At 36.6% G+C, this 26,625-nt stretch overlaps 1 protein-coding gene across 1 annotated transcript in view; it reads left to right on the plus strand.

Moving 5' to 3' along the window:
- The window catches only part of LOC130681269 (bromodomain adjacent to zinc finger domain protein 2B-like), a 112,280-nt gene that overhangs the window by 45,436 nt on the left and 40,219 nt on the right, over positions 1-26,625 (plus strand). The window contains exons 4-9 of the mRNA XM_057493906.1: positions 1,670-1,880; positions 6,527-6,619; positions 6,734-6,795; positions 10,001-10,066; positions 18,867-18,932; positions 20,567-20,629. Coding sequence (XP_057349889.1) covers positions 1,670-1,880; positions 6,527-6,619; positions 6,734-6,795; positions 10,001-10,066; positions 18,867-18,932; positions 20,567-20,629 — 561 coding nt within the window. The remainder of the gene's footprint in view (positions 1-1,669; positions 1,881-6,526; positions 6,620-6,733; positions 6,796-10,000; positions 10,067-18,866; positions 18,933-20,566; positions 20,630-26,625) is intronic.

Raw genomic sequence — 26,625 nt, forward strand, 5'->3', positions numbered from 1 at the left:
GGTGCTTGGACTGTGGGGTCTAACTGTCCTCCATGATGGGGAAAGAGCAGTGCTTGTGTCCATGGCACCCACTCTATGAGGTCATCATATGCCATGATTCTGAGCCTTGCACCACAGCATAAAGGGCGGTCAGGACTGCTGGCTCTGGCTGCAGAAGTGCCCAGAGTGGTTCAGGTGAATCCTGCTTTGAGATTCTTTGAAGGAATAAGAAACATTTAAAAATTTTCTTAACGTTCACACCAAAAATTCTCTGTCAAGAAAGGAGTATAAGGTAATTTAAAATTGTTTTGGAAAGGTTATTTTGAAAGGATGCTTTTCCTATGTGTGGACATGCTACTTTGGACTCCAAATAAGGTCATGTAACAGTGTATTTGTTTTGATGCCTTACGGAGGACAGCCAGCTCTTGATTATTACCTATGCACTAAGCAGGCTTCTTCCTGTAATACACTAGCGTTATGCTGGTGTATGTGTTCCCATGAGGAGACTTAAAGTGGGAAATCTGAAATATCACAAAAGTAGACAAAAGAATGTACATCATGTACCTATCATCAGCTTTAGAAATTATCATATGAACAATATTGTTTTACATATATTCCCATCTACTCCTCCTCTTCCATAATCTGATGAAGCAAATCTTAGACATTGTACTTCATCTGCAAGTGTGTCTAAAAGATAAGAATTCTTGTTTTCTACAAAAGTATGAGAATAGCATTATCATAATTTAAAATGATAACTTCTTGATATCATCAAATATCAGACATTGTTCAAAATTTTCATTGTTTAAATTCTTAACTGTCCGAATTTCCGGACAGTTTGTCTATTTGAATCAAAATCTAGGTAAGATCCAAACATTGGGCATGTTTGATACATGCTTTAAGGCCCCTTTAGTCTTCCCACAGTGTTTTCACTTCTTGAAATTTGTTTGTTGAATAAACTGGGTAATTTGTGGGATTTCCTTCAGACTGGATTTTGCCGTGTAGTTTAATATATACGGCAAGTAAATTTTCCCCGTTAAGTTTTAGTGATTTAATCTGGAGGCTTAATCATTTCCAGGTTTTGTTTTTTGGGAGGGGGAGGATTAGTTTATAGGTGATGAAGTGAACCTCCTTCTGTCGGTCCAGTTGTCTCCCTTTTTTGGTGATTGGCAACCATTCAAATGTAAAGCTTAGATCCATTAATCCATGAGATATTGCAAAATGGTAATAGTCTGACTCTTACATTCCTTCTTGATTTATTAGCTGTGTTTTTTCTATAAAGAGAGTCTTTTGTTTGTTATTTGGATAGCTTCATGTTTGGTTGAACTGATGCTCCTGAGAGCAATCCGTAGAGGTGTCATCACTCAACTAATCTTTTCAAATACCTGCCAACTTTATAGTCATTATGGTTCAGAAATGGTGATTAAGATGTATGTCTATATATGTTTATAGGTACAGGTATATATCTGTCAGTGTATTTAAAGTTGAAATCATTAAAGTAAGAATACGAAATATATACCAAAAGCCATGAACAATTCTAAATGTAACTTGAATAAGAAACTAAAATTTCTAAAGGTTACAACAGCTTTATAAAAATTAATATGTGCAGGTTTACCTAGAATTTTCTGACGTATTGATCACTTGTGTTTATTTTGTTCATAATATTTTATTTCTATAAAATGTTACTTAAAAGGGAATGCAGTGGTGTCCTTTGAAAGAAGAGGATGCCATTCCCCGTGTGAGGGCAATGGAAGCTCATGGGGGACGACCACCGGATCCAGAGGGAGAGCGACCAGGAGAGGATACCAGCGTGAGACAGCGGAGCGGTCGGCCTCCTGATGTTGGCGGTGCTGAATGTGTAGATAACACAGATGGCAAATTGCTAAGACAACTGCAAGCTCAAGGTAGGGAACATGTATCCGTCACTGTAAGAACTGTACTAAAATGTGTTAAGTATTTCTACATGTATTTGACATAGGAATGATTGATAACTACTCTCAGTTTCTAAAAGGTAGGTGATTGTGTTCAAATAAAATGAGAAAATAAGGAGTCCCACTGGTAACTGGAGTTCTTTGATTTAATAAGCGCCTTTCAAGAATCATACTCGTAAACACATCATGCCCTGTGTGTTTAGAATTACAAAGGTAGGTGATGAACTTTTCAGGCTGGAAACTCATTTGAACAGCTCCCAATTCCTTGCGGTGGTACAAGGGAGTAACTCCAAAATATGTGGATCTGTGGAGTAAATTTTCAGTCAAAGAACTCCAATTAGTGGCAAGTCTTAGTTTGGGTTCTTCTGTAGCCTGGATATATAACATTTATTTTCAAAATGCCCAACTAATAAACTTAGGTCAAAAAGTATCTTAAGATCACCAGAAAGTATCATTCATCAAGTACAACGTGCTCAAAGTAACCTCAAATGTGTTCATGATTCAAAATTATCATGAATTATCAACATGAAGTTCCCATGCTGTGTCTCACACAGAGAATGCTGACTAAAATAAAATAGTTCTGCTATGAAGTTTGAATTAACTAGTTACAAGTGTGAAGCCTCTTGAGGCTGTCTCGATATCTATCAATGTGTTCATGTCTTATATTCATAAGCATATATATATAAATGTATATCAATACATGCTTGTATCATAAACATAATATCCATAAGGGTTTAATAATAAAAACTGACTTAAAAGACTGACAGGATTTTACTACTTCTCATAGTTTTTTTTTTCGGAAGGGAAAGCTTGACTGACTTCTATTTATTGTATACACCAGTATAATACTGACTTCTCTGTAGCTCTGTTGTTTTCATTATAAAACAAGTATGCATGATGAAAGCTCATAGGGCATAATGCTTTAAAATAAGACATTGACTCTCACTGACTTTAAAATAAAAGACACTCACAAGTTGGATCATAATTAACAGGTTTTTGGTAGTCTACCTAGAAGTGTGTACATACACTCACAGACACACATTGAAGCACATACTTATGTGTACACGTACATACGTGATGTTCATATATGTATATGTTCTTTTTGATTTCTAAAATAAATGAACTTACTGGTGTATATACCATTCAGCTTTGTTTTTCTGCACTTAATTTTTCTTGAGCATCTTTCTATACAGCACTTAAAAATCAACCTTACCCTTCCAGTGGCTGAATAGTAGGTGAGGCAAAGTATGGCTCTACCATACTTCACTTACTCCGTCTCCTTCGATGAGCGTTGCAGCTATTTCCTGATCTTTGCTATCGCAAACAATGCTGCAATAAAAACATTACACATATCTTCATTCTTTGACGGGTATGGCTATCCACAGTATAAAATTTTAGAGATAGAATCTCTACTCCAAGGGTATGTGCATTTTCAATTTTGGTAGAAAGCAGGCAAATATTGTCTCCAAAGAGGTTGTTCCAATTCATACTTCCACCAGTGGCATATAAGTTAACTGCCTGGCCTGTAACTAATGTCCTGTAAGTTTTTGTCCCCTTTAGTACGTTAATTTAGTACTTTATGTGTTATTTCATTGGGTTACTATTAAGACCTTAATCTCTCCTAAATAGTTAGTCGAGGAGGTTTAAAAAATGTTAATATATGAAGATAGATACATACATGATGAATTTTTAAAATTAGTATTGTCAATAAACCACTGACTTTTCTGAAGAATGTATAATAGTGGGAAGTGTTCATTTTTTACATAAAATAGGAAAGCTTGAAATTAACTGATAACCAAAGCAAGGGATTTTCACGCCTGTTTTGCATGTCTATCACAAGTACCATTCATACTTAGTATTCAAAATGGCAACTTCAAATTTGCAAAATTAACTAATTTTATTTTAAGAAAATAGAAGGTAATCACTCAACTTTTGCCCAGTGTTTTCTCCCGTTTTAGATTTCAAATTGGTCTGTATTCTATGACGTAGCTCTCCCTTCTATTATATTGCATTTTGTAAGTTATGTTACCTTTGACCTATGTACATGTTTTTTCTCAACATGTATATAAATATTAAATAGTTAATGTAAGTAAATGTTATTAATATTTACAAGTATATTTGGTATAATATGCATGTTCTTTCTTGGGAAGGAAAGAAAGTAGAAATGAGTCACCTTGTGACCCCTTTTATTCTGAAAGACTTCTACATTAACGCTTTGGGGTGTTGTCAGAGGAGATTCTAGAAGTTACTGTCATATTTTATTATCCTAGTTGGACTCATCTAGGCTTGTAAAGCGACTTAATTTGAAGGAAGGTTTAGAACAATAAAATAAATGTGGATTTTGAATGTGAAATGAGAGCCCTCTATCTTCTCAGAATAGAGATAAGAATCTGACAGTTTGCATATAAAAAAGACTTTCAAACTATATAAACAAATTAGCTTGTTAATTGGCCAATACTGTTAATATCTCAAATGCTCTAATATATCTACTAATATACCACTCAATTTTATTGATCATAGAATCTGAAATGCCATTGCTGTACAATGATTCATTGTTTTAAGATAGGCCACTGCAGAAGGAAAGTGCTGCCAATTGTTAGATACATTCTGGTTTAGACAAGTTTAAACACTTTATTTGAAAAGTAAACTTTTCTTTTTGATATCTAAGAAAGTAGTTTCCTAAAGCATAAAAGATACTTGTCAAGTTACCATTTCAAAAGTTAGTCATCACAGATAATATATTCAACAGTCATAAACCAAATAAATGAGATGCTGCTAGTAGCTTATTCCTCAGAGCCTGGGTGAAGTTTCTGTGCCTCTTAACTTCTCGTACTTCCTCCGTAGTGTGCCTGATTCTTTAACCTATTTTTCCCATCTTCTCTAACTGCTCATAATAAAAAATTTTAAGCTATATGAATTTTTAATGACTTACCAAAATTATGTCTTCCTTGCTCAAGTGAAAAGATAGCGAGTTGAACTTTTTAGTGTTTTTCTGTCCCAAGGGTTTAAAAATAAAAGTTAACTGTGCACTTGTGTAGAGTTTGAAATTGCTGATAAATTCACACAGAAATACATACCATATACATTACAGAGTTTCTCAGCTGTCGCAGAACACTATGGTTAAGTCCTTTTTAAAATCTCAAGGCATTTAAATTTTCTTAAAGGTTCATAGGACTAGTAGCATATATAGACCTGGAGTCAGAAAGACATGGGTTTATATCTTGGCTCTGCAATTTAACCTCTATGAGCCTTAGTTATTTCATTTGTAACCTGTGTGTAATGTTGCATATCCTGTAAGGTTGTTATGAAGATTAAACAAGATCATGTACATTTAATATGGCAGGTCAATAAATGATTATTAGTAGAGTTCAAGTGATTTGGGTTCTATTCGAGCATATTCATTACTAGTGAGAATATAATATATAGGTTTCTTAAAACTCTTCATCTGCTACAAAATTTAAAGCAATATCTAATGTTAAGTATTCTAGAGTGATTTTGTAAATGATGTCATGATAGACCACTTTTATAGTTAGAAGTATTCTGACCAAGTTTGCCAGCAGAAGAGAGCATGACATTACAAGCTTTCTGTATCAGTCACCTATTGCCACAGTAATGCTGGGAAACAAACACCCGCAAAACTCAGTGGTGAACAATGCCACGTGGTAATCGGTCAGGCTGATAGAGTCCACCGCAGGTAAGGTAGGCAGCTCTACTGATCTTACCTGGCTTTGTTCACGTGTGTGGAGTCAGCTGACTCCCTGTGTTCCAGCCTCTGGCAGCGTAGCCTTAACATGTCCTGATGATAAAGGTCAAGACAGAAGAGTGAAACTACACTTGTACAAGTACAGAGTACACTCTGAAACATGCACTTGCAGTTACAACTGCTAACATCCTGGTGTCCAAAGATCACGTGTCTGAAGTTAGTATCAAGGGACAAGAAAGTAGATTTCACTTCTTGATGAAAGGAACTGCAAAGTCCCATTTGCAAGTAACATGGATAAAGGGGGGAATGAGGAATTGGGGCCACTAAGTATGTAGATCTCTCCCAGTTTCATACATTTGTCCTTGAAAATAATGAGAACTAGATTGTCCTTAAACCTTGTTGAAATTCTGTATTATTTTTATTTAGATTTAGTCCCTCTGTTTCATAAATGCAATTATCACTGGATTCAGAAACTACCATTTTTATAGCTGAGTGAAATACCATGTTTGGAGGGGGGGCTTTGTATTCTATTTTGAGTTCTTTTGCTTTATTGTTATTTTTAAGACTAAAGCTAAATCATTCTTTTTCCATATTAGCAGCTAGTTTCCTCCTAAACAGGGATTATGTGAAATGTGAAAAAAAAATGTACTTAAATTAGCTTCTGTGATGAGGATTAAGAGAAGCATCATTTTTGTGTGCTTCTGTGTATGGGGCTGTATGTGATGAAAAAGTTGGGCAATTTCTAAAGGAAGTAAGCGTGGTATTTTCTGCCACACCATTTTTCTACCTGGTATCTAACTTTAAAAAATTTTCTTAAAAAGTATGTCCTTTACATGATGGCATTCACATAGATAATTGTTTTTAGGTTAACAGGTAAAGTTGTTAAAAGTATTCCTTGAAATTTTGTGTTTTTCAGAAAAAGCCCAACAAGCAGCACAAATAAAGCTTTTGAGAAAACTCCAAAAGCAGGAACAGGCTCACATTGCCAAAGAAGCTAAAAAACAACAAGGTGAGTGAGTTAAACGAAAACATAAACTTGAAGAGTGAGTACTGGGAGTTCACAGGAGGCTTCTCTTCTTTGTTCCTTTTCTGACGATACCTGTGTTTTGGCTTTTCATCATAGCAATAATGGCTGCTGAGGAGAAGCGACAGCAAAAAGAGCAGATAAAGATTATGAAACAACAGGTATGTTCATGCACTCAACCGGTTTTATAACATAGGTGGTACTTTGGGAGTCGATTTACTTATGTATATATGTACATTATTCTTATTTTGATTTCTGAAATAACTTTCATACTTGTTATATATCTTATTTAGAGAGTTATCATCTTCCTTTATTTAAAATTCACCTCAATTTTAAACCAAGTCTCTAAAGAAATGATACCAAACAATACAATTATGTAAGTACTTTTAGTATCCTGATAGCCTGAATATAAATTAACATCTTGAACAACTTTGAAGATTTGGTCCCATTGCTTCTGAATGTTTAAAAATTATCCCCGAAAATGAGAAAGCATTATTTTCGCATATCCAGTGTTTTATCCAGTGCTCTCCTCTGTGTAGTTTTTAAAATTAAGTATAAGGTAGGTGAAATAATTTTTTAACTCTTACACATAAAGCCTACATGGCAATATACTGAACTTCCTTTAAGATGGGAATGTGTAAACTACTCTCCTATCTCCACATACTCATCGAACTATTAAAGCAAAAAGGAAATGGGGGGAAGTACTATTCTTTAAAAAATTTTAAACTGCAAGTAGTTATTTCTGAGTCAGTTGTTATATAGACAAGCTGCTAAATAATGGCTTGGTTTGTTTTTGATGTGGTTATCTCTAATAATGGAATGAATACATTTACTTAAATACTTTCAGTATTGACTAAAGCAGTATGATTAGAGTTGATGTAGAATTGAGATAGAGAATTTAGAATTTGTAGTCATGCATGTAGGTAATTTGTAGAGTTAAATATCGGCTCTCCTACTTAATAATTTATGACCATAGATGAATTAGTTAACCTCTCAGCCTTGATTTCCTCCACTGCAAAAGAAAAACAATTGTATTATGTGAAAATTGAATGAATGTAAAGTGCCTACCACAGTGACTGGCACAAAGCAAATGCTTGCTTTCTAAAAGATAGACATAAAACATCAAAATGTTTGGTCTACTCCCTAACTGTAATTTAATGTAAACTTGAATTGTTTTCTTAGTTTGTTAATTGTAACTGCTAAAGGCACTGTAAGGTTGACTTTAAAATATATAGTGTGATGAATATATTTATTAAAATACTGTAAATATTTACTGCCTACTAGAGTATATGTGAAAATAAGTTCCTTTGAAGCTGAAATACTGTTGTTTCTGTTACAGTTTTTAATAGTTTATCCTATTTCCTAATGGCTTGAGACCAGTTGTATGCCATTAGCATTTCAAATTAGGCTTTGTGTGACCTAAGCCTACATAGTGTGCTACTCATCAAAAAAAAAAAAATTGATTTTCCAACGTTCCAGGAGCAGTAATACAAGTGACCTGCTATTAGACATTGATCAAGATGCTTCTCTGAGACTAGTCTTAGATTACCATCTGACTTATTCCTAATTGCCAGCAAAGTAAATTAAAGTCGTGCAGAGTCTATTTTAAAGTTTGCAGTAGATCTAGAATAAAATAATTAAAATAATAGCATGTGTTTCTCATCCTCGAGATTATTTTTTCCACCTAGTGGGCCAAAAATACCAGCCGACAGTCCTCAAGGCAGTTTTCCGGAAGTATCAGGAGGCATTGTTATGAAGCAGGAGCAGAGGCAGTGGGAACTGACCAGGGCTCTGCACTCACTGTGTGACTATAGGCAAAATATTTATTTTGTACGAGCTTCAATTTTCTCTTAGGTGAAAAGAAGATAATTTCAACTCCTGTATTGTTATTTTTTTAAATGATCAATTAGCTACTTTATATAAAATGCCCAGTTCATTGGATGGATACTCAGTATTACAAGGTGAACACATATCGTAATAATTTATAGATAATGTTTATTTCTGATATTCCAAATGAAAGTACTGCCAATGTACATCTATATAAATCACTCAGACTAAAACAAAGCTCTACACTGGGTGAGTTCAGTCCAAGGTTCTATACCTATTTCTGTGCTTAAGAGAATAATGAATGACTTTTGTTGACTTGATTAAAGATTAAATTCAGAGTATACTTTTGTCTAAAGTTCTAATCTAAATAAATATTTCAAATGTGGATCAAGTGCGACCTTCTGTAAGACTTGGAAATAAAAGATACACTTGTATGTTTATTTTTGGTGAGCTTATGATATTCAAAATCTAGGATCGCAATCAGCACAATCATAGAATGTGATCAGTCTTCTAAAATCACAACAGAAATTCCAGAAATCTCATTATCCTGCGCTGGATCCCTGCAGGGAATTAATAACATCACTGCAAAGAAAGAAATTTAAATGTATTAAAGTATAGTTTCAAAAGGTACAACTAGCATCTCGAAATGGGGGTGGGTATGGTAATATACAGTAGTATAAAATGTGTTGGTTCTGAAAATCCTAGGACAGCTGCAATTTACAAGTAGGGCAATGTAGGTGTATTTTTTTAAAACTGTAACCTCGTGAGTGCCAATTTGTGACTTTCAAAGGGGTTTAAGAATGTAAAATTGTTAACGATGTGCTTACAGCATATGCAATGGTTTTCTAAAATGAAAATGTAACATCAAAATTTAGATTGCTGAATTCAAACAATAACTAGTACATTACATTTAACTAACTTGAGCACCACTTATAAGTTATTACAAATTATTTCTGTATTTGGCTTACTGTAGTTATTGAAAGTAATGTCATTTATCATGTTACAGCAGTTGTTGGTACTTCGTACAATCACGATGTTCTGTGCACTTCTTTAAGCATTTTTAATTTATTTGTGACACTGAGAAAAAGAGCAAGTGCCTCCCCTATTTTATGCAAGAGTGGTTCTATTTGTTCAAGTTCATGCAATGAGTGACAGTAACTCAGGACTATCCTTAGGTGTCCTGATTTCCTGATAGACTGTTTTATCCTACTTGTCTGTCCAATATTTATTTCCGAATGAGAATTACTTATACTTGCAAATAATTGTAAAGTCTGGAGTTTAACCAGCTTGGTTTATGTTGTTTCTATATTCTTATTTAGCGTTTGTATTTTAAAATTGTTTTGAGACATTTTATAAAGTCATACCAATTTAAGACAGGTGGCATGTATATAAAGTTAAAGTAAATAATTAAAATTTATATCGAGCATGGGCAACCTTTGGTAAATCTGCACTTACATCTTTCATTACTTGATTCCACTTAAATACCTTCCACCTAGATATTTAGTTTATTATCTAAAAATGTCATAATTTTTCCTATAGGAAAGAATTAAGAGAATACAACAAATCAGAATGGAAAAAGAACTTCGAGCCCAGCAAATTCTAGAGGTAGAATTCATAAATTTAATATGATTAAAGTAATATAGTCATGTATTTTAAAGTGTGAAAAATGAAAATTTTATCAGTCTGTTCTCTCACTCTTACAAACTTACATGTCCATCACAAATTATCTTTAGACATAATGCGTAGAGTAAGGACCTCTCTGAACCTTACTTAGCAAGTTTATCTAATCCTAACAGTAAAAATCCAGGAAATAAGTAAAGGAAAAAAAAGAAAGGGGAAACCTCTCAATGGCCAATATAGTCATAAAGATCATACGCTAAAACTCATGGTCTTTACTTTTCAAAACGTCATTAAGTCTTGTAGTTAGATACCTGCTTTTCATTTAGAAATAAAACATGACAAAAGTAAAAGTAAGTGTTTAATGTGGAAATATTTTAACCAGGTTTGTTTTCTGAGTTCGGACAGAACTGGGCTGACAGAATAGGGCTCAAGGACATGCTGGCAACAGCAAAAGGAAAAGCTAAAAGACAGCAAGGGAAAATAGGATAAATAGAAACTCCAAAGCCTAGCAACAGTCTGTAATCTGGTAGTAAATTAGGAAGGAATTTTCAACACCTTAGTGGCCCAAAGGCATTTCTGTTATCAAACTGTGTAGTAGGGTAACTGATGTCAAGAATAACTGCCCAAGTCCTCAAGAAAAAGCCAAATTATGTTAAGTGTACTGTGTCTAAGCTGTACATCTACATGTCTCAAAATTATCCAAAGTATTTTTGTCCAAAATAAGCTTTTTAATGTTGAAAAGTATTATATCCCAAACCCTTAGCTGTTCGGGAAACTGTTGCCGTAAAAATTGGCTTATTCCCTGATCAAGGCGGTTAGCTGAGGTTTTCACAGTTACAGGTTTTTTCCTTCTAAAAACATGTACACATATTCCCTTACCCATTTCAAATTAATTTTAAAACCCTCCAAATTGAAAATATTAAATTACATTGGCAATTACTACTGGATAATTATGAAGCTACTAGTTAATGACTTGAAGAGTATAAAGCTCAAATTTGATAGCATGAGCTTGATATTCAGGATGTGCTTCATGAAAGGTTATGTTTCTATTAGGGAAAAATACCTTGAATTTAACCACACTAGGTTAAATCGGCTTTAATGTTTCATTTAAGTTATTTAAGTAATGGACTTATCTCAAATTTTAAGTATTATAAAAGAAACTTCAAATAAAGTAGACACATGCATTTTTAAATGTTCCTGATTCGTCCTTTAACTTTTATTTTTAAAATCTATCCCGTTTTTCTAAACTTTCTACACTGATGATGTTTTCCTTTAAAAAATCAGAGAACAAGCAACAAATGACATAACATCACTTTTCTGTGATTAAGTTTTAAGGTAAAATAACACTCAAATTATTTCAGAATTTTTACAGAGTTTGAACAAGAAAGCCTGACATACTGTTACGATTTAAGAATTTTTTTATATATCTTAAGTGTAATCTATACCTTAGAAATGAAATTAGTACGTTAAACGTAACGAACTGAGGGGAAATCTGTAATTGTCTACATACATGTTACATACTGTATTGAACCTTGCGAGGCATGGAGCCCCATTTTCAAGTGTAAGGTCATATTCAGTTTGTGGTGGTGCTGTTGCATGACTTTGAGACCTATTTTATATGCACAGGCTAAGAGGATAAAGAAGGAAGAAGCTGCAAAAGCCAAATTTTTGGAGGCTGAGAAACGAAAACAGGTAAATGTTGAGGACAGTCAGAGTTCTTACTTTTTTCTATTTATTTTGTTATCCTTAATCCACAATGACATGAAGAACATTATGTTTACTAGGCTCCCTCCTTCACCAAGTCCCCCCCACAAAACCCTTTCCAGTCACTGTCTATCAGCATAGTAAGATGTTGTAGAATCACCACTTGTCTTCCCTGCACTGCACAGCCCTCCCCGGGCCCCCACCCCACATTATACATGCTAATCGTAAGGCCCTCTTTATTTTTCCCCTGCCCTTATCCCTCCCTTTTCATCCATCCTTCCCAGTTACTTTCCCTTTGGTAACTGTGAGTCCATTCTTGGGTTCTGTGATTGTGCTGCTGTTTTGTTCCTTCAATTTTTCTTTGTTCTTATACTCCACATATGAGTGAAGTCATTTGGGACTTGTCTTTCTCCGCCTGGCTTATTTCACTGAGCATAATACCCTCTAGATCCATCCATATTGTTGCAAATGGTAGGATTTGTTTTGTTCTTGGCTGAAGAATACTCCACTGTGTATATGTACCACCTCTTCTTTATCCATTCATCTACTGATGGACGTTTAGGTTGCTTTCATTTCTTGGCTATTGTAAATAGTGCTGTGATGAAGATAGGGGTGGATGTGTCTTTTTCAAACTGGGCTGCTGCATTCTTAGGGTAAATTCCTAGAAGTGGAATTCCTGGGTCAAATGGTATGTCTATTTTGAGCTTTATGAAGAACATCCATACTCCATTCCACAATGGCTGAACTAATTTACATTCCCACCAGCAGTGTAGGAGGCTTCCCCTCTCTCTCCAACCTCGCTAACATTTGTTGTTTGTCTTTTGGATGGTGGCGATCCTTACTGGGTGAGGTGATATCTCGTTGTGCTTTTAATTTGCATTTCTCTGATGACAAGCGATGTGGAACATCTTTTCGTATGTCTGTTCGCCAACTGAATTTCTTCTGTGGAGAACTGTCTGTTCAGCTCCTCTACTAATTTTTTAATTGGATAATTCACTTTTTATTTGTTGAGGTGCGTGAGCTCTTTATATATTTTGGATGTCAACCCTTTATCGGATCTGTCATTTATGAATATATTCTCCCATACTGCAGGGTACCTTTCTGTTCTAATGATGGCGTCCTTTGATGTACAGAGGCTTTTCAGCTTGATATAGTCCCACTTGTTCATTTTTGCCTTTGTTTCCCTTGCCCGGGGAGATACGTGCATGAAGAAGTTGCTCATGTTTATGTCCAAGAAAGTTTTGCCCATGTTTTCTTTAAAGAGTTTTATGGTTTCATGACTTACAATCAGATCTTTGATCCATTCTGAGATTTCTTTTTTTTATGGGGTTAGACAATAATCTGGTTTCATTCCCTTACATGTAGTTGTCCAGTTTTTGAATACTGTGGCTTTGTAGTAGAGCTTGAAGTTGGGGAGTGAGATTCCCCTCCCCCCCCCCCACTTTATTCTCCCTTCTCAGGATTGCTTTGGCTATTCGGGGTCTTTGGTGTTTCCATATGAATTTTTGAACTATTTGTTCCAGTTCGGTGAACAATGTTGTTGGTAATTTGGTAGGGATTGCATCAAACCTGCATATTGGTGTGGGCATATTGGAGGTTTTTTGGTACAGTATCATGTCATTTGCGAATAGTGACAGTTTAACCTCTTCTTTACCAGTTTGGGTTCCTTGTATTTCTTTGTTTTGTCTAATTCCCGTGCCTAGGACCTCCAGTATTATGTTGAATAACAGTGGGGAGAATGGGGATCCCTGTCTTGTTCCCGCTCTCAGAGGAAAAGCTTTCAGCTTCTCACTATTATGTATGATGTTGGCTGTGGGCTTATCATATGTTGCCTTTATTATGTTGAGGTATTTGCCCTCCATACCCATTTTGTTGAGAGTTCTTGTCATGAATGGATGTTGAATTTTGTCGAATGCTTTTTCAGAATCTATGGAGATGGTCATGTGGTGTTGGTACTTTTTATTTATGTGGTGGATGATGTTGGTTGGTTTTCGAATGTTGTACCATCCTTGCATCCCTGGGATGAATCCCACTTGGTCATGGTGTATGAACTTTTTGATGTATTTTTGAATTTGGTTTGCTAGTATTTTGTTGAGTATTTTTGCATCTACGTTCATCAGAGATATTTGTCTGTAATATTCTTTCTTGGTGGGGTCTTTGCCTGGTTTTGATATTAGGGTGATGTTGGCTTCATAGAATGAGTTTGGGAGTATTGCCTCCTCTTCTATTTTTTGGAAAACTTTAAGGAGAATGGGTATTATTTCTTCTCTGTATGTCTGATGAAATTCTGAAGTAAATCCATCTGGCCCGGGGTTTTGTTCCTGGGAAGGTTTTTGATTACCGCTTCAATTTCTTTGCTTTTAATTGGTTTGTTTAGATTTTGTGTTTCTTCCTTGGTCAGTCTTGGAAGGTTGTATTTTTCTAAGAAGTCCATTTCTTCTAGGATTTCCAGCTTATTAGCATACAGGTTTTCATAGTATTCTCTAACAATTCTTTGTATTTCTATGGGGTTCATCGTGATTTTTCCTTTCTCGTTTCTGATTCTGTTGGTGTGTGTTGATTCTCTTTTTCTCTTGATAAGTCTGGCTGGAGGCTTGTCTATTTTGTTTATTTTCTGAAAGAACCATCTCTTGGTTTCATTGATTTTTTTTTTTTCTATATATTGTTCTGAATTTTATTTATTTCTTCGTTGATCTTTATAATGTCCCTCCTTCTGCTGACTTTAGGCCTCATTCGTTCTTCTTTTTCCAATTTCGATAATTGTGACATTTGACTGTTCATTTGGGATTTTTCTTCCTTCTTTAAATATGGTGGATTGCTATATACTTTCTCTTAAGACTGCTTTTGCTGCATCCCACAGAACTTGGGGCATTGTGTTATTGTCATTTGTTTCCATATATTCCTTCATCTGTATTTTAATCTGGTTGTTGATCCATTGATTATTTAAGAGCACGTTGCTAAGCCTCCATGTGTTTGTGGGCCTTTTTTGCTTTCTTTGTACAATTTAGTTCTAGTTTTATTCCTTTGTGGTCTGAAAAGTTGGTTGGTAGAATTTCAATTTTTTTGAATTTACTGAGGCTCTTCTTGTGGCCTAGTATTTGGTCTATTCTGGAGAATGATCCATGTGCACTGGAGAAGAATGTGTATCATGTTGCTTTTGGATATAGAGTTCTATAGATGTCTATTTGGTCCATCTGTTCTAGTTTGTTGTTCAGCGCCTCTGTATGCTTAGTTATTTTCTGTCTGGGAGATCTATCCTTTGGAGTGTGTGGTGTATTTAAGTCTCCCAAAAGGAATGCTTTGCATTCTATATGCTCCTTTTAGTTCTGTTGGTATTTGTTTCACATATGGTGGTGCTCCTGTGTTGGGTGCATAAATATTTTTAATGGTTATATCCTCTTGTTGCAGTGACCACTTTATCATTACGTAATGCTCTTCTTTATCTATTGTGACTTTCTTTATTTTTAAGTCTATTTTGTCTGCTTGTAGTACTGCAACTCCTGCTTTTTTCTCCCTGTTGTTTGCGTGGAATATCATTTTCCATCCCTTGACTTTTAGTCTCTGTATGTGTTTCGGTTTGAGGTGGGTCTCTTGTAAGCAGCAAATAGATGGGTCTTGCTTTTTTATCCATTGTATTACTCAGTGTCTTTTGATTGTTGCATTCAGTTTATTTACATTTACGGTGATTATTGAAAGATATGTACTTATTGCCATTGTAGGCTTTAGATTTGTAGTTACCAAAGGTTCAAGGTTTGCTTCTTTAGTATCTTACTGCCTAACTTCACTTGCTTATTGAGCAGTTACAGACACTGTGTGGTAATTCTTTATTTCTCTCCTTTCTTATTCCTCCTCCTCCATTCTTTATATGTTGCGTGTTTTATTCTGTGCTCTTTTGTGTTTCCTTTAACTGCTTTTGTGTGTAGTTTATATTATCTTTTGCCTTTAGTTAGTATTTGGTTGGTCTGCTTTCTCTGCTGTGATTTTATTTTCTCTGGTGACGTCTGTTTAGCCTTAGGCATGCTCCTATCTAGAGCTGCCCCTGTACATTACCCTGTAAAAGTGGTTTCTGGGAGGTAAATTCCCTCAACTTTTGCTTGTCTGGGAATTGTTTACTCCCTCCTTCATATTTAAATAATAATCGTTCTGGATAGAGTATTGTTGGTACAAGGCCCTTCTGTTTGGTTGCATTAAATATATCATGCCATTCTGTTCTGGCCTGTAAGGTTTCTGCTGAGAAGTCTGATGATATCCTGATGGGTTTTCCTTTGTAGGTGACCTTTTCCCTCTCTCTAGCTCTCTTTAAGACTCTTCCTAGTCATTGATGTTTGCCATTTTAATTATTATGTGTCTTGGTGTTGTCCTCTTTGGAATTCTGTGTGCTTCCGTGGTCTGAGCAACTATTTCCTCCCCCATTTTGCAGAAGTTTTCAGCAATTGTTTCTTGTAGGACACTTTCTGTCCCTGTTTCTCTCTCTTCCTCTTCTGGTACCCCTATAACCTGAAGATTGTTCCGTTTGTTTGGCCACGCCACACAGTTCTCTTAATAATTCTTTCATTCTTGGACATCCTTTTATCTCTCTCTGCGTCAGCTTCTCTCCGTTCCTGTTCTCTGATTTCTATTCCATCAAAGGCCTCTTGCACCTCATCCAGTCTGCTCGTAAGTCCTTCCAGAGATTGTTTTATTTCTGTAATCTCCCTCCAGACTTCATGCCTTAGCACTTGCATATTTCTCCGAAGATCCGTCAGCATTGTTATGACCTTTATTTTGAATTATTTTTCAGGTAGAGTGGTTAGGTCTATCTCCCCAGGTTCCTTCTCAGGGATGGATGTCTGGGTTAGTCCGGTCTGTATCAAATTCTTCTGTGTTTTCATGGCGATGGAAATAGTTGTGGGGAGCTGGCGTGTATGTCGGCTGAGTGAAGGTCCCTTCTTGCTGGTTTGTGGCCTTCCTCTCCTGGGTAAACGGCGACCCCTAGTGGCTTGTGCTGTTCAGCTGTGCGCAGACAGGGTTTCTTATTCTTGCCCAGCGGTTGTGGAGGAAGCTCTGCTCTGCTGCCGTGGGAGAGGCCGGCCTCAGGCTACTGTTCTGCTATGGCGGAGCCACGTCGGAGGGGAAATGGGAGGGAGGCTGTTTGTCACCGTGAGGGGCCTCCGAGTAGCGCTGCCACCCAGGGGGTTGGGGCGCCCGGAGTTCCCCAGAATTCCCAGTTACTGGGCTGATTGTGCCGGGGCGGTTCCGTCCACCTGTGAGGCTACTGTCCCTTGAACACTTTCATAAAGCACTCGCTTTTCTTTGTCCCAGGGACTCTGGCTGTGGGGACAGCTCGCAGGTTTTACTTTCCCGTTTCTCTAGTATCCAGCTCGCCACACGCTGTGTGTCTGTGCTCCTGGTGCGGATGTCTGGGGCTGGGTATTTAGCAGTCCTGGGCTCCCTCTCTCTCCCCGCTCTGACTCCTCTCCTCCCGCCCGTAGTTGGTGTGAGGGGCGCTCGTGTTCCGCCGGGCTGTGGCTTCCATCTTACCCCCTTCGGAGGCGCTGGGTTCTCGCAGGTGTGGATGTAGCATGGTTGTTGTCCTGTATATTCTGGTCTCTCTTTTAGGGATAGTCGTATTTGTTGTATTTTCGAAAATATACGTGGTTTTTGGAGGAGGTTTCCCCGCTCTACTCACACCGCCATCTTGGCTCCTTCCACTGTAATGATTTATAAATAATGCTTATCTCTGCTATTGCTAATGAAAGCACTACCAAGTATATTTTCGTATATCCATATAAATCTCTCAGACTAATAGGAAGCTCTACACTGGGTGAGTAAAGGCCAAGATTCTATACCTATTTCTGTGCTTAAGAGAATAATGAATGCCTTTTGTTGACTTGATTAAAGATTAAATTCAAAGTATACTTAGGTCTGAAGTTCTAAATCTAAATAAATATTTCAAATGTGTATCCAGTGCAACCTTTTCTAACACTTGTAAATAAAACAAAAGATACACTTGTATGTTTATTTTTGTCAAGCTATAATATTCAAAACCTAGGATCACAATCAGCAAAACCATACAATGTGATCAGTCTTCTAAAATCACAACAGAAATTCCAGAAATCTCATTATCCTGCAGGGGATCAATCACATCAATTGAAAAAAAGAAATAAAAATGTATTAAAGTATAGTTTCAAAAGGTACAACTAGCATTGGAAATAGGGGTTAGTATTGTAATAAACGGTAGTATAAAATGTGTTGGCTCTGAAAGTCCTAGGAAAGCTGCAATTTGCAAGTTGGGGAATTTAGGTGTATTCTTTTAAAAGTATCCTCATCAGTGCCAATTTGGGACTTTCAATGGGATATATGAATTAAAAATTGTTAACGATGTACTTATAGCATATGGAATGGTTTTTTAAAATGAAAATGTCACATTATCAAAATTTAGATTGCTGAATTCAAACAATAGCTAGTACATGACATTTAGAGAATTTGAGCACCACTTATAATTTATTACAAATTATTTCTGTATTTGGCCTGCTGCATTTATTGAAAGAAATGTCATTTATCATGTTACGGCAATTGTTAATACTTCACGCAATCGTGATGTACTGTGCACTTTTTAAAACTTTTTAAATATAATTGTGACAGTGAGAAAAAGAGCAAATGCCTCCCCTATTTTATGCAAGAGTAGTTCTATTTGTTCAAGTTCATGCAATGAGTGACAGTAACTCAGGACTATCCTTAGGTGTCCTGATTTCCTGATAGACTGTTTTATCCTACTTGTCTGTCCAATATTTATTTCCGAATGAGTATTACTTGTACTTGCAAATATTTATAAAGACTTGAGTTTAACCAGCTTGGTTTATGTTGTTTCTATATACTTATTTAGCATTTGTATTTTAAAATTGTTTTGAGACATTTTATAAAGTCATAGCAATTTAAGACAGGTGGCATGTATATAATGTTAAAGTAAATAATTAAAATTTATATCGAGCATGGGCAACCTTTGGTAAATCTGTACTTACATCTTTCATTATTTGATTCCACTTAAATACCTTCCACCTAGATAGTTAATTATCTAAAATTGTCATAATTTTTCCTATAGGAAAGAATTAAGAGAATACAACGAATCAGAATGGAAAAGGAACTTCGAGCCCAGCAAATTCTAGAGGTAGAATTCTTAAATTTGATATGTTTAAAGTAATATAGCCATGTAATTTAAAGTCTGAAAAATGAAAATTTTATTAGTCTTTTCTCTTCTCTCACTCATATAAATTAACATGTCCATCACAAATTATCTGTATACATATTGCTTAGAATAAGGACCTCTCTGAACCATACTTAGCAAGTTTATCTAATCCTAATAGTGAAAATCCACGAAATAAGAAAAAAAAAAGGGGAAACCTCTCAATAGCCAATATAGTCATAATGATCATATGCTAAAACTCATGCTCTTTACTTTTCAAAACTTCATTAAGTCTTATATTTAGATACCTGGTTTTCATTTAGAAATGAAACATGACAAAAGTAGGAGTGTTCAATGTGCCAACAGTTTAACCATATTTGTTTTCTGAGTTCGGACAGAACTGGGCTGACAGAATAAGGCTCAAGGACATCCTGGCAACAGCAAAAGGAATAGCTAAGACAGCAAGGGAAAATAGGATAAACAGAAACTCCAAACCCTAGCAACAGTCTGTAATCTTGTAGTTAAAAAGGAAGCAATTTTCAACACCTTTATGGCCAAAAGGCATTTCTGTTATCAAACTGTGTAGTAGAGTAACTTATGTCAAGAGTAACTGCCCAAGTCCTCAAGAAAAAGTCAAATTATGTTAAGTGTACTGTGTCTAAGCTGTACATGTATATGTCTCAAAATTATTCAAAGTACTTTTGTCCAAAATAAGCTTTTTAATGTTGAAAATTATTATAACCCAAACCCTTAGCTGTTCAGGAAACTGTTGCCATAAAAATTGGCTTATTCCCTGAGCAAGGCGGTTAGCTGAGGTTTTCACAGTTACAGGTTTTTTCCTTGCAGAAACATGTACACATATTCCCTTACCCATTTCAAATGAATTTTAAAACACTCCAAATTGAAAATATTAAAGTACTTTGGCAATTACTACTAGATAATTATGAAGCTACTAGTTAATGACTTGAAGATTATAAAGCTCAAATTTGATAGCATGAGCTTGATATTCACAATGTGCTTCATTAAAGTTATGTTTCCATTATATTAGAAAAAAAAACCTTGAATTTAACCACAGTAGGTTAAATCGGGTTTAATGTTTCATTTAAGTTATTTAAGTAATGGATTTATCTCAAATTTAAGTATTACAAAAGAAACTTCAAATAAAGTAGACACGTGCATTTTAAAATGTTACTTATTTGTCCTTTAACCTTTATTGTTAAAATCTATTCTGTTTTTCTAAACTTTCTACACTGATGATGTCGTACTTAAAAAAATCAGAGAACAAGCAACAAATGACATAACATCACTTTCTGTGATTAAGTTTTAAGGTAAAATAACACTCAAATTATTTCAGAATTTTTACAGAATTTGAAGAAGAAAGCCTGGCATACTGTTACGATTTAAGAATTTTTTTGTATATTTTAAGTGTAATCTATACATTAGAAATGAAATTAGTATGTTAAACGTAACAAACTGAAGGGAAATCTGTAATTGTCTACGTACATGTTACATACTGTTTTGAACCTTGCGAGGCATGGAGCCCCATTTTCAAGTGTAAGGTCATATTCAGGTTGTGGTGGTGCTGTTGCATGACTTTGAGACCTATTTTATATGCACAGGCTAAGAGGATAAAGAAGGAAGAAGCTACAAAAGCCAAATTTTTGGAGGCTGAGAAACGAAAACAGGTAAATGTAGAGGACAGTCAGAGTTTTTAGTTTTTCAAATTTAGTTAGTTTTTGAAATTTATTGATTAAGTATTATTTATTTATTTTAAATGAATTTTGTTATCCTTAATCCACAATGACATGAATAACATTATGTTTACTAGGCTCCCCGCTTCACCTAGTCCCCCCCACAAACCCTATTATAGTCACTGTCCATCAGTGTAGTAAGAAGTTGTAGAATCACTACTTGTCTTCCGTGCATTGCACAGCCCTCCCCGGGCCCCCACACCACCTTATACATGCTAATCGTAATGCCCCCTTTAATTTTACCCTGCCCTCATCCCTCCCTTCCCACCCATCCTCCCCAGTCCCTTTCCCTTTGGTAACTGTGAGTCCATTCTTGGGTTCTGTGATTGTGCTGCTGTTTTGTTCCCTCGGTTTTTCTTTGTTCTTATACTCCACATATGAGTGAAGTCATTTGGCACTTGTCTTTCTCCGCCTTGCTTATTTCACTGAGCATAATATCCTCTTGCTCCATCCATGTTGTTGCAAATGGAAGGATTTGTTTTCTTCTTTTGGGTGAATAATATTTCACTGTGCATATGTACCACCTCTTCTTTACCCATTCATCTACTGATGACACTTAGGTTGCTTCCATTTCTTGGCTATTGTAAATAGTGCTGCGATAAACATAGGGGTGCATCTGTCTTTTTCAAACAGGGCTGCTGTATTCATAGGGTAAATTCCGAGAAGTGGGATTCCTGGGTCAAATGGTATTTGTATTTTGAGCTTTCTGTGGAACCTCCATACTGCTTTCTAGAATGGTTGAACTAATTTACATTCCCACCAGCAGTGTAGGAGGGTTCCCCTTCCTTCACAACCTCACCAACATTTGTTGTTCTTTGTGTTTTGGATGGTGTCGATCCTTACTGTTGTGAGGTGATAACTCATTGTAGTTTTAATTTGCATTTCTCTGATGACTAGCGATGTGGAGCATCTTTTCATGTGCCTGTTGGCCATCTGAATTTCTTCTTTGGAGAACTGTCTGTTCAGCTCCTCTGGTCATTTTTTAATTGGATTATTTGCTTTTTGTTTCCTTAGGTGCATGAGCTCTTTATATATTTTGGATGTCCACCCTTTATCAGATATGTCATTTATGAATATATTCTCCCATACTGCAGTTTACCTTTTTGTTCTAATGAAGGTGTCCTTTGCTGTACATATGCTTTTCAGCTTGATATAGTCCCACTTGTTCATTTTTGCTTTTGTTTCCCTTACCCGGGTAAATACGTTCATGAAGAAGTTGCTCGTGTTCATGTACAAGAAAGTTTTGCCTATGTTTTCTTTTACGAGTTTTATGGTTTCATGACTTACATTCAGATCTGTGATCCATTCTGAGTTTACTTTTTTGTATGGTGGTCGACAATAACACGGTTTCTTTCTCTTACATATTGTTTTCCAATTTTTGAATATTGTGGCTTTGTAGTAGAGCTTGAAGTTGGGGAGTGAGATCCCCCCCACTTTATACTTCCTTCTCAGGATTGCCTTGGCTATTTTGGGTCTTTGGTGTTCCCATATGAAGGTTTGAACTATTCGTTGCAGTTCATTGAAGAATGTTGTTGGTAATTTGATAGGGTTTGCAACAAGTCTGCTTATTGGTGTGGACATGATGGCCATTTTGGCGATATTAATTCTTCCTAGCCAGGAGCATGGGATGAGTTTCCATTTGCTAGTGTCCTCTTTAATTTCTCTTAAGAGAGTCTTATAGTTTTCAGGGTATAGGACTTTCACTTCCTTGGTTCGGTTTATTCCTAGGTATTTTATTCTTTTTGATACAGTTGTGAATGGAATTGTTCTCCTGATTTCTCTATTAGTTCATTGTTAGTGTATAGGAAAGCCACAGATTTCTGTGTGTTAATTTTGTATCCTGCAAGTTTGCTGTATTCCGATATCTGTTCTAGTAGTTTTTGAGTGGAGTCTTTATGGTTTTTTATGTACAATATCATGTCATCTGCATATAGTGACAGATTAACCTCTTCTTTACCAGTTTGAATTTCTTGTATTTCTTTGTTTTCTCTAACTCCCGTGCCTAGGACCTCCAGTATTATGTTGAATAACAGTGGGGAGGTTGGGCATCCCTGTTTTGTTCACGATCTCAGAGGAAAAGCTTTCAGCTTCTTGCTATTCAGTATGATGTTGGCTGTGGGCTTATCATGTATGGCCATTATGTTGAGGTACTTGCCCTGTATACCGATTTTACTGAGAGTTTTTATCATGAATGGCTGTTGAATTTTGTCCAATGCTTTTTCAGGATCTATGGAAATGGTCATGTGGTTTTTGTCCTTCTTGTTTATGTGTTGGATGATGTTGGTGGATTTTCGAATGTTGTACCATCCTTGCATCCCTGGGATGAGTCCCACTTGGTCATGGTGTTTGATCCTTTTGATGTATTTTTTAATTTGGTTTGCTAATATTTTTGAGTATTTTTGTATCTATGTTCATCAGGGATACTGGTCTGTAATTTTCTTTTTTGGTGGGGTCTTTGCCTGGTTTTGGTATTGGGGTGATGTTGGCTTCATAGAATGAGTTTGGGAGTATTCTCTCCTCTTCTATTTTTTGGAAAACTTTAAGGAGAATGGGTATTATGTCTTCTCTGTATGTGTGATAAAATTCTGAGGAAAATCCATCTCTCCCTGGGGTTTTGTTCCTGGGTAGTTGATTACCACTTCAATTTCTTTGCTGGTAATTGGTTTGTTTAGATTTTGTGTTTCTTCCTTGGTCAGTCTTGGACGGTTGTATTTTTCTAAGAAGTTGTCCATTTCTTCTAGGTTTTCCAGCTTGTTATCATATAGGTTTTCATAGTGTTCTCTAATAATTCTTTGTATTTCTATGGGGTCTGTCGTGAGTTTTTCTTTCTCATTTCTGATTCTGTTGATGTGTGTTGATTCTGTTTTTCTCTTAATAAGTCTTGCTAGAGGCTTATCTAGTTTGTTTATTTTTTCAAAGAACCAGCTCTTGGTTTCATTGATTTTTTTTTTCTATTTTATTCTTCTCAATTTTATTTATTTGTTCATTGATCTTTATTATGTTCCTCCAGCTGACTTTAGGCCTCATTTGTTCTTTTTCCAATTTCGATAATTGTGACATTAGACTATTCATTTGGGATTGTTCTTCCTTCTTTAAATATGCCTGGATTGCTATGTGCTTTTCTCTTAGGACTGCTTTTGCTGCGTCCCTCAGAAGTTGGAGCTTTGTGCTGTTGTTGTCATTTGTTTCCATATATTGCTTGATCTCTATATTAATATGGTCGTTGATCTATTGATTATTTAGGAGCATGTTGTTAAGCCTCCATGTGTTTGTGGGCCTTTTTGCTTTCTTTGTACAATTTAGTTCTAATTTTATTCCTTTGTGGTCTGAAAAGTTGGTTGGTAGAATTTCAATCTTTTGGAATTTACTGAGGCTCTTCTTGTGGCCTAGTATTTGGTCTATTCTGGAGAATGTTCCACGAGCACTTGAGAAGAATGTGTATCCTGTTGCTCTTGTATGTAGAGTTCTATAGATGTCTATTAGTTCCGTCTGTTCTAGTGTGTTGTTCATTGCCTCTGTGTCCTTACTTATTTTCTGTCTAGTGGATCTGTCCTTTGAAGTGAATGGTGTGTTGACGTCTCCCAAAATGAAAGCATTGCATTCTATTTCCTCCTTTTAGTTTTGTTGGTATTTGTTTCACATATGCTGGTGTGCTGTGTTGGGTGCATATATATTTATAATGGTTATATCCTCTTGTTGCACTGACCCCTTTATCATTATGTAATGCCCTTCTTTATCTCTTGTGACTTTCTTTGTTTTTAAGTCTATTTTGTCTGCTACTAGTACTGCCACACCGGCTTTTGTCTCCCTTTTGTTTGCATGGAATATCATTTTCCATCCCTTGACTTTTTGTCACTGCATGTCTTTGGGTTTGAAGTGGGTCTCTTTTAAGCAGCAAATAGATGGGTCTTGCTTTTTTATCCATTGTATTATTCTGCATCTTTTGATTGGTGCATTCAGTTTATTTACATTTACGGTGATTATTGAAGGATACGTACTTATTGGCATTGCAGGCTTTAGATTTGTGGTTACCAAAGGTTCAAGGTTAGGTTCTTTAGTATCTTACTGCCTAACTTGACTTGCTTATTGAGCAGTTGTAGACACTGTCTGGTGATTCTTTATTTCTCTCCTTTCTTATTCTTCCTCCTCCATTCTTTATAAATTGGGTGTTTTATTCTGTGCTCTTTTGTGTTTCCTTTAACTGCCTTTGTGTGTAGTTGATTCTATTTTTTGCCTTTAGTTAGAATTTGGTCTGTCTGCTTTCTTTGCTGTGATTTTATTTTCTCCAGTGACATCTGTTTAGCCTTGGTAGTGCTGCCATCTAGAGCTGTCCGTCTACAATACCCTGTAAAGGTGGTTTGTGGGAGTTAAATTCCCTCATCTTCTGCTTGTCTGGGAATTGTTTACTCCCTCCTTCATATTAAATGATAAACGTGCTGGATATAGTATTCCTGGTTGAAGGCCCTTCTGTTTCATTGCATTAAATATATCATGCCATTCTCTTCTGGCCTGTAAAGTTTCTGCTCAGAAGTCTGATGATAGCCTGATGGGTTTTTCCTCATAGGTGGCCTTTTTCCTCTCTCTAGCAGCCTTTAAAACTCTAACCTCATCCTTGATCTTTGCCATTTTAATTATTATGTGTCTTGGTGCTGTCCTCTTTGGAGTTCTGTGTGCTCTGTGGTCTGAGGAACTATTTCCTCCCCCATTTCTGGGAAGGTTTCAGCAATTATTTCTTCAAGGACACTTTCTATCCCTTTTTCTCTCTCTTCTTCTTCTGGTACCCCTATAATGCGAAGACTGTTCCGTTTGGTTTGGCCACGCAGTTCTCTTGATATTCTTTCATTCCTGGACATCCTTTTATCTCTCTCTGCATCAACTTCTCTGCGTTCCTGTTCTCTGATTTCTATTCCATTAAAGGCCTCTTGCACCTCATCCAGTCTGCTCTTAAGTCCTTCCAGAGATTGTTTTATTTCTGTAATCTCCCTCTGGACTTCATACCTTAGCTCTTGCATATTTCTCTGAAGATCCATAAGCATGGTTATGACCTTTATTTTTGATTATTTTTCAGGGAGATTGGTTACGTCTATCTCCCGAGGTTCCTTCTCAGGGGAGGATGTCTGGATTAGTCTGGTCTGCATCAAATTCTTCTGTCTTTTCATGGCGATAGAGGTAGTTCTGGGGAGCTGGTGTGTATGTCGCTGGGAGGTCGTCCCTTCTTGCTGGTTTGTGGCCTTCCTCTCCTGGGAGAACGGCGACCCCTAGCGGCTTGTGCTGGGCAGCTGCACGCATACTGGGTTTCTTATTCTTGCCCGGCAGTTTTGGAGGAAGCTCTGCTCTGCTGCCATGGTAGAGGCCGGCCTCAGACTACTGTTCTGCTATGGCGGAGCCACGTCAGAGTTGAAATGGGAGGGAGGCTGTTTGACACCGTGAGGGGCCTCCGAGTAGCGCTGCCACCCAGGGGTTCGGGGCGCCCCGAGTTACCCGGGATTCCCAGTAACTGGGCTGATTGCACCGGGGTGTTTCCTACAGTTTGAGGCTCCTGTCCCTTTAAGACTTTCAAAAAGCACTCGCTTTTCTCTGTCCTTGGGGCTCCGGCTGTGGGGGCAGCTCGCAGGTTTTACTGTCCCGTTTCTCTAGCATCCAGCTCGCCACTCGCTGTGTGTCTGCTCTCCTAGTGCTTATGGCTGGGGCTGGGCATTTAGCAGTCCTGGGCTCCCTCTCCCTCCCTGCTGTGACTCCTCTCCTCCCGCTAGGAGCTGGGGTAAGAGACGCTCGTGTCCTGCCGGGCTGCGGCTTGTATCTTACCCCCTTCAGAGGCACTGTGTTCTCACAGGTGTGGATGTTGCCTGGCTGTTGTCCTGTATCTTCTGGTCTCACTTTTAGGGATAGTTGTATTTGTTGTATTTTCAAAAATATATAGGGTTTTT

This window comes from Manis pentadactyla, chromosome 16, assembly GCF_030020395.1.
Source record: "Manis pentadactyla isolate mManPen7 chromosome 16, mManPen7.hap1, whole genome shotgun sequence".
In the NCBI taxonomy this organism is placed as follows: Eukaryota; Metazoa; Chordata; class Mammalia; order Pholidota; family Manidae; genus Manis; species Manis pentadactyla.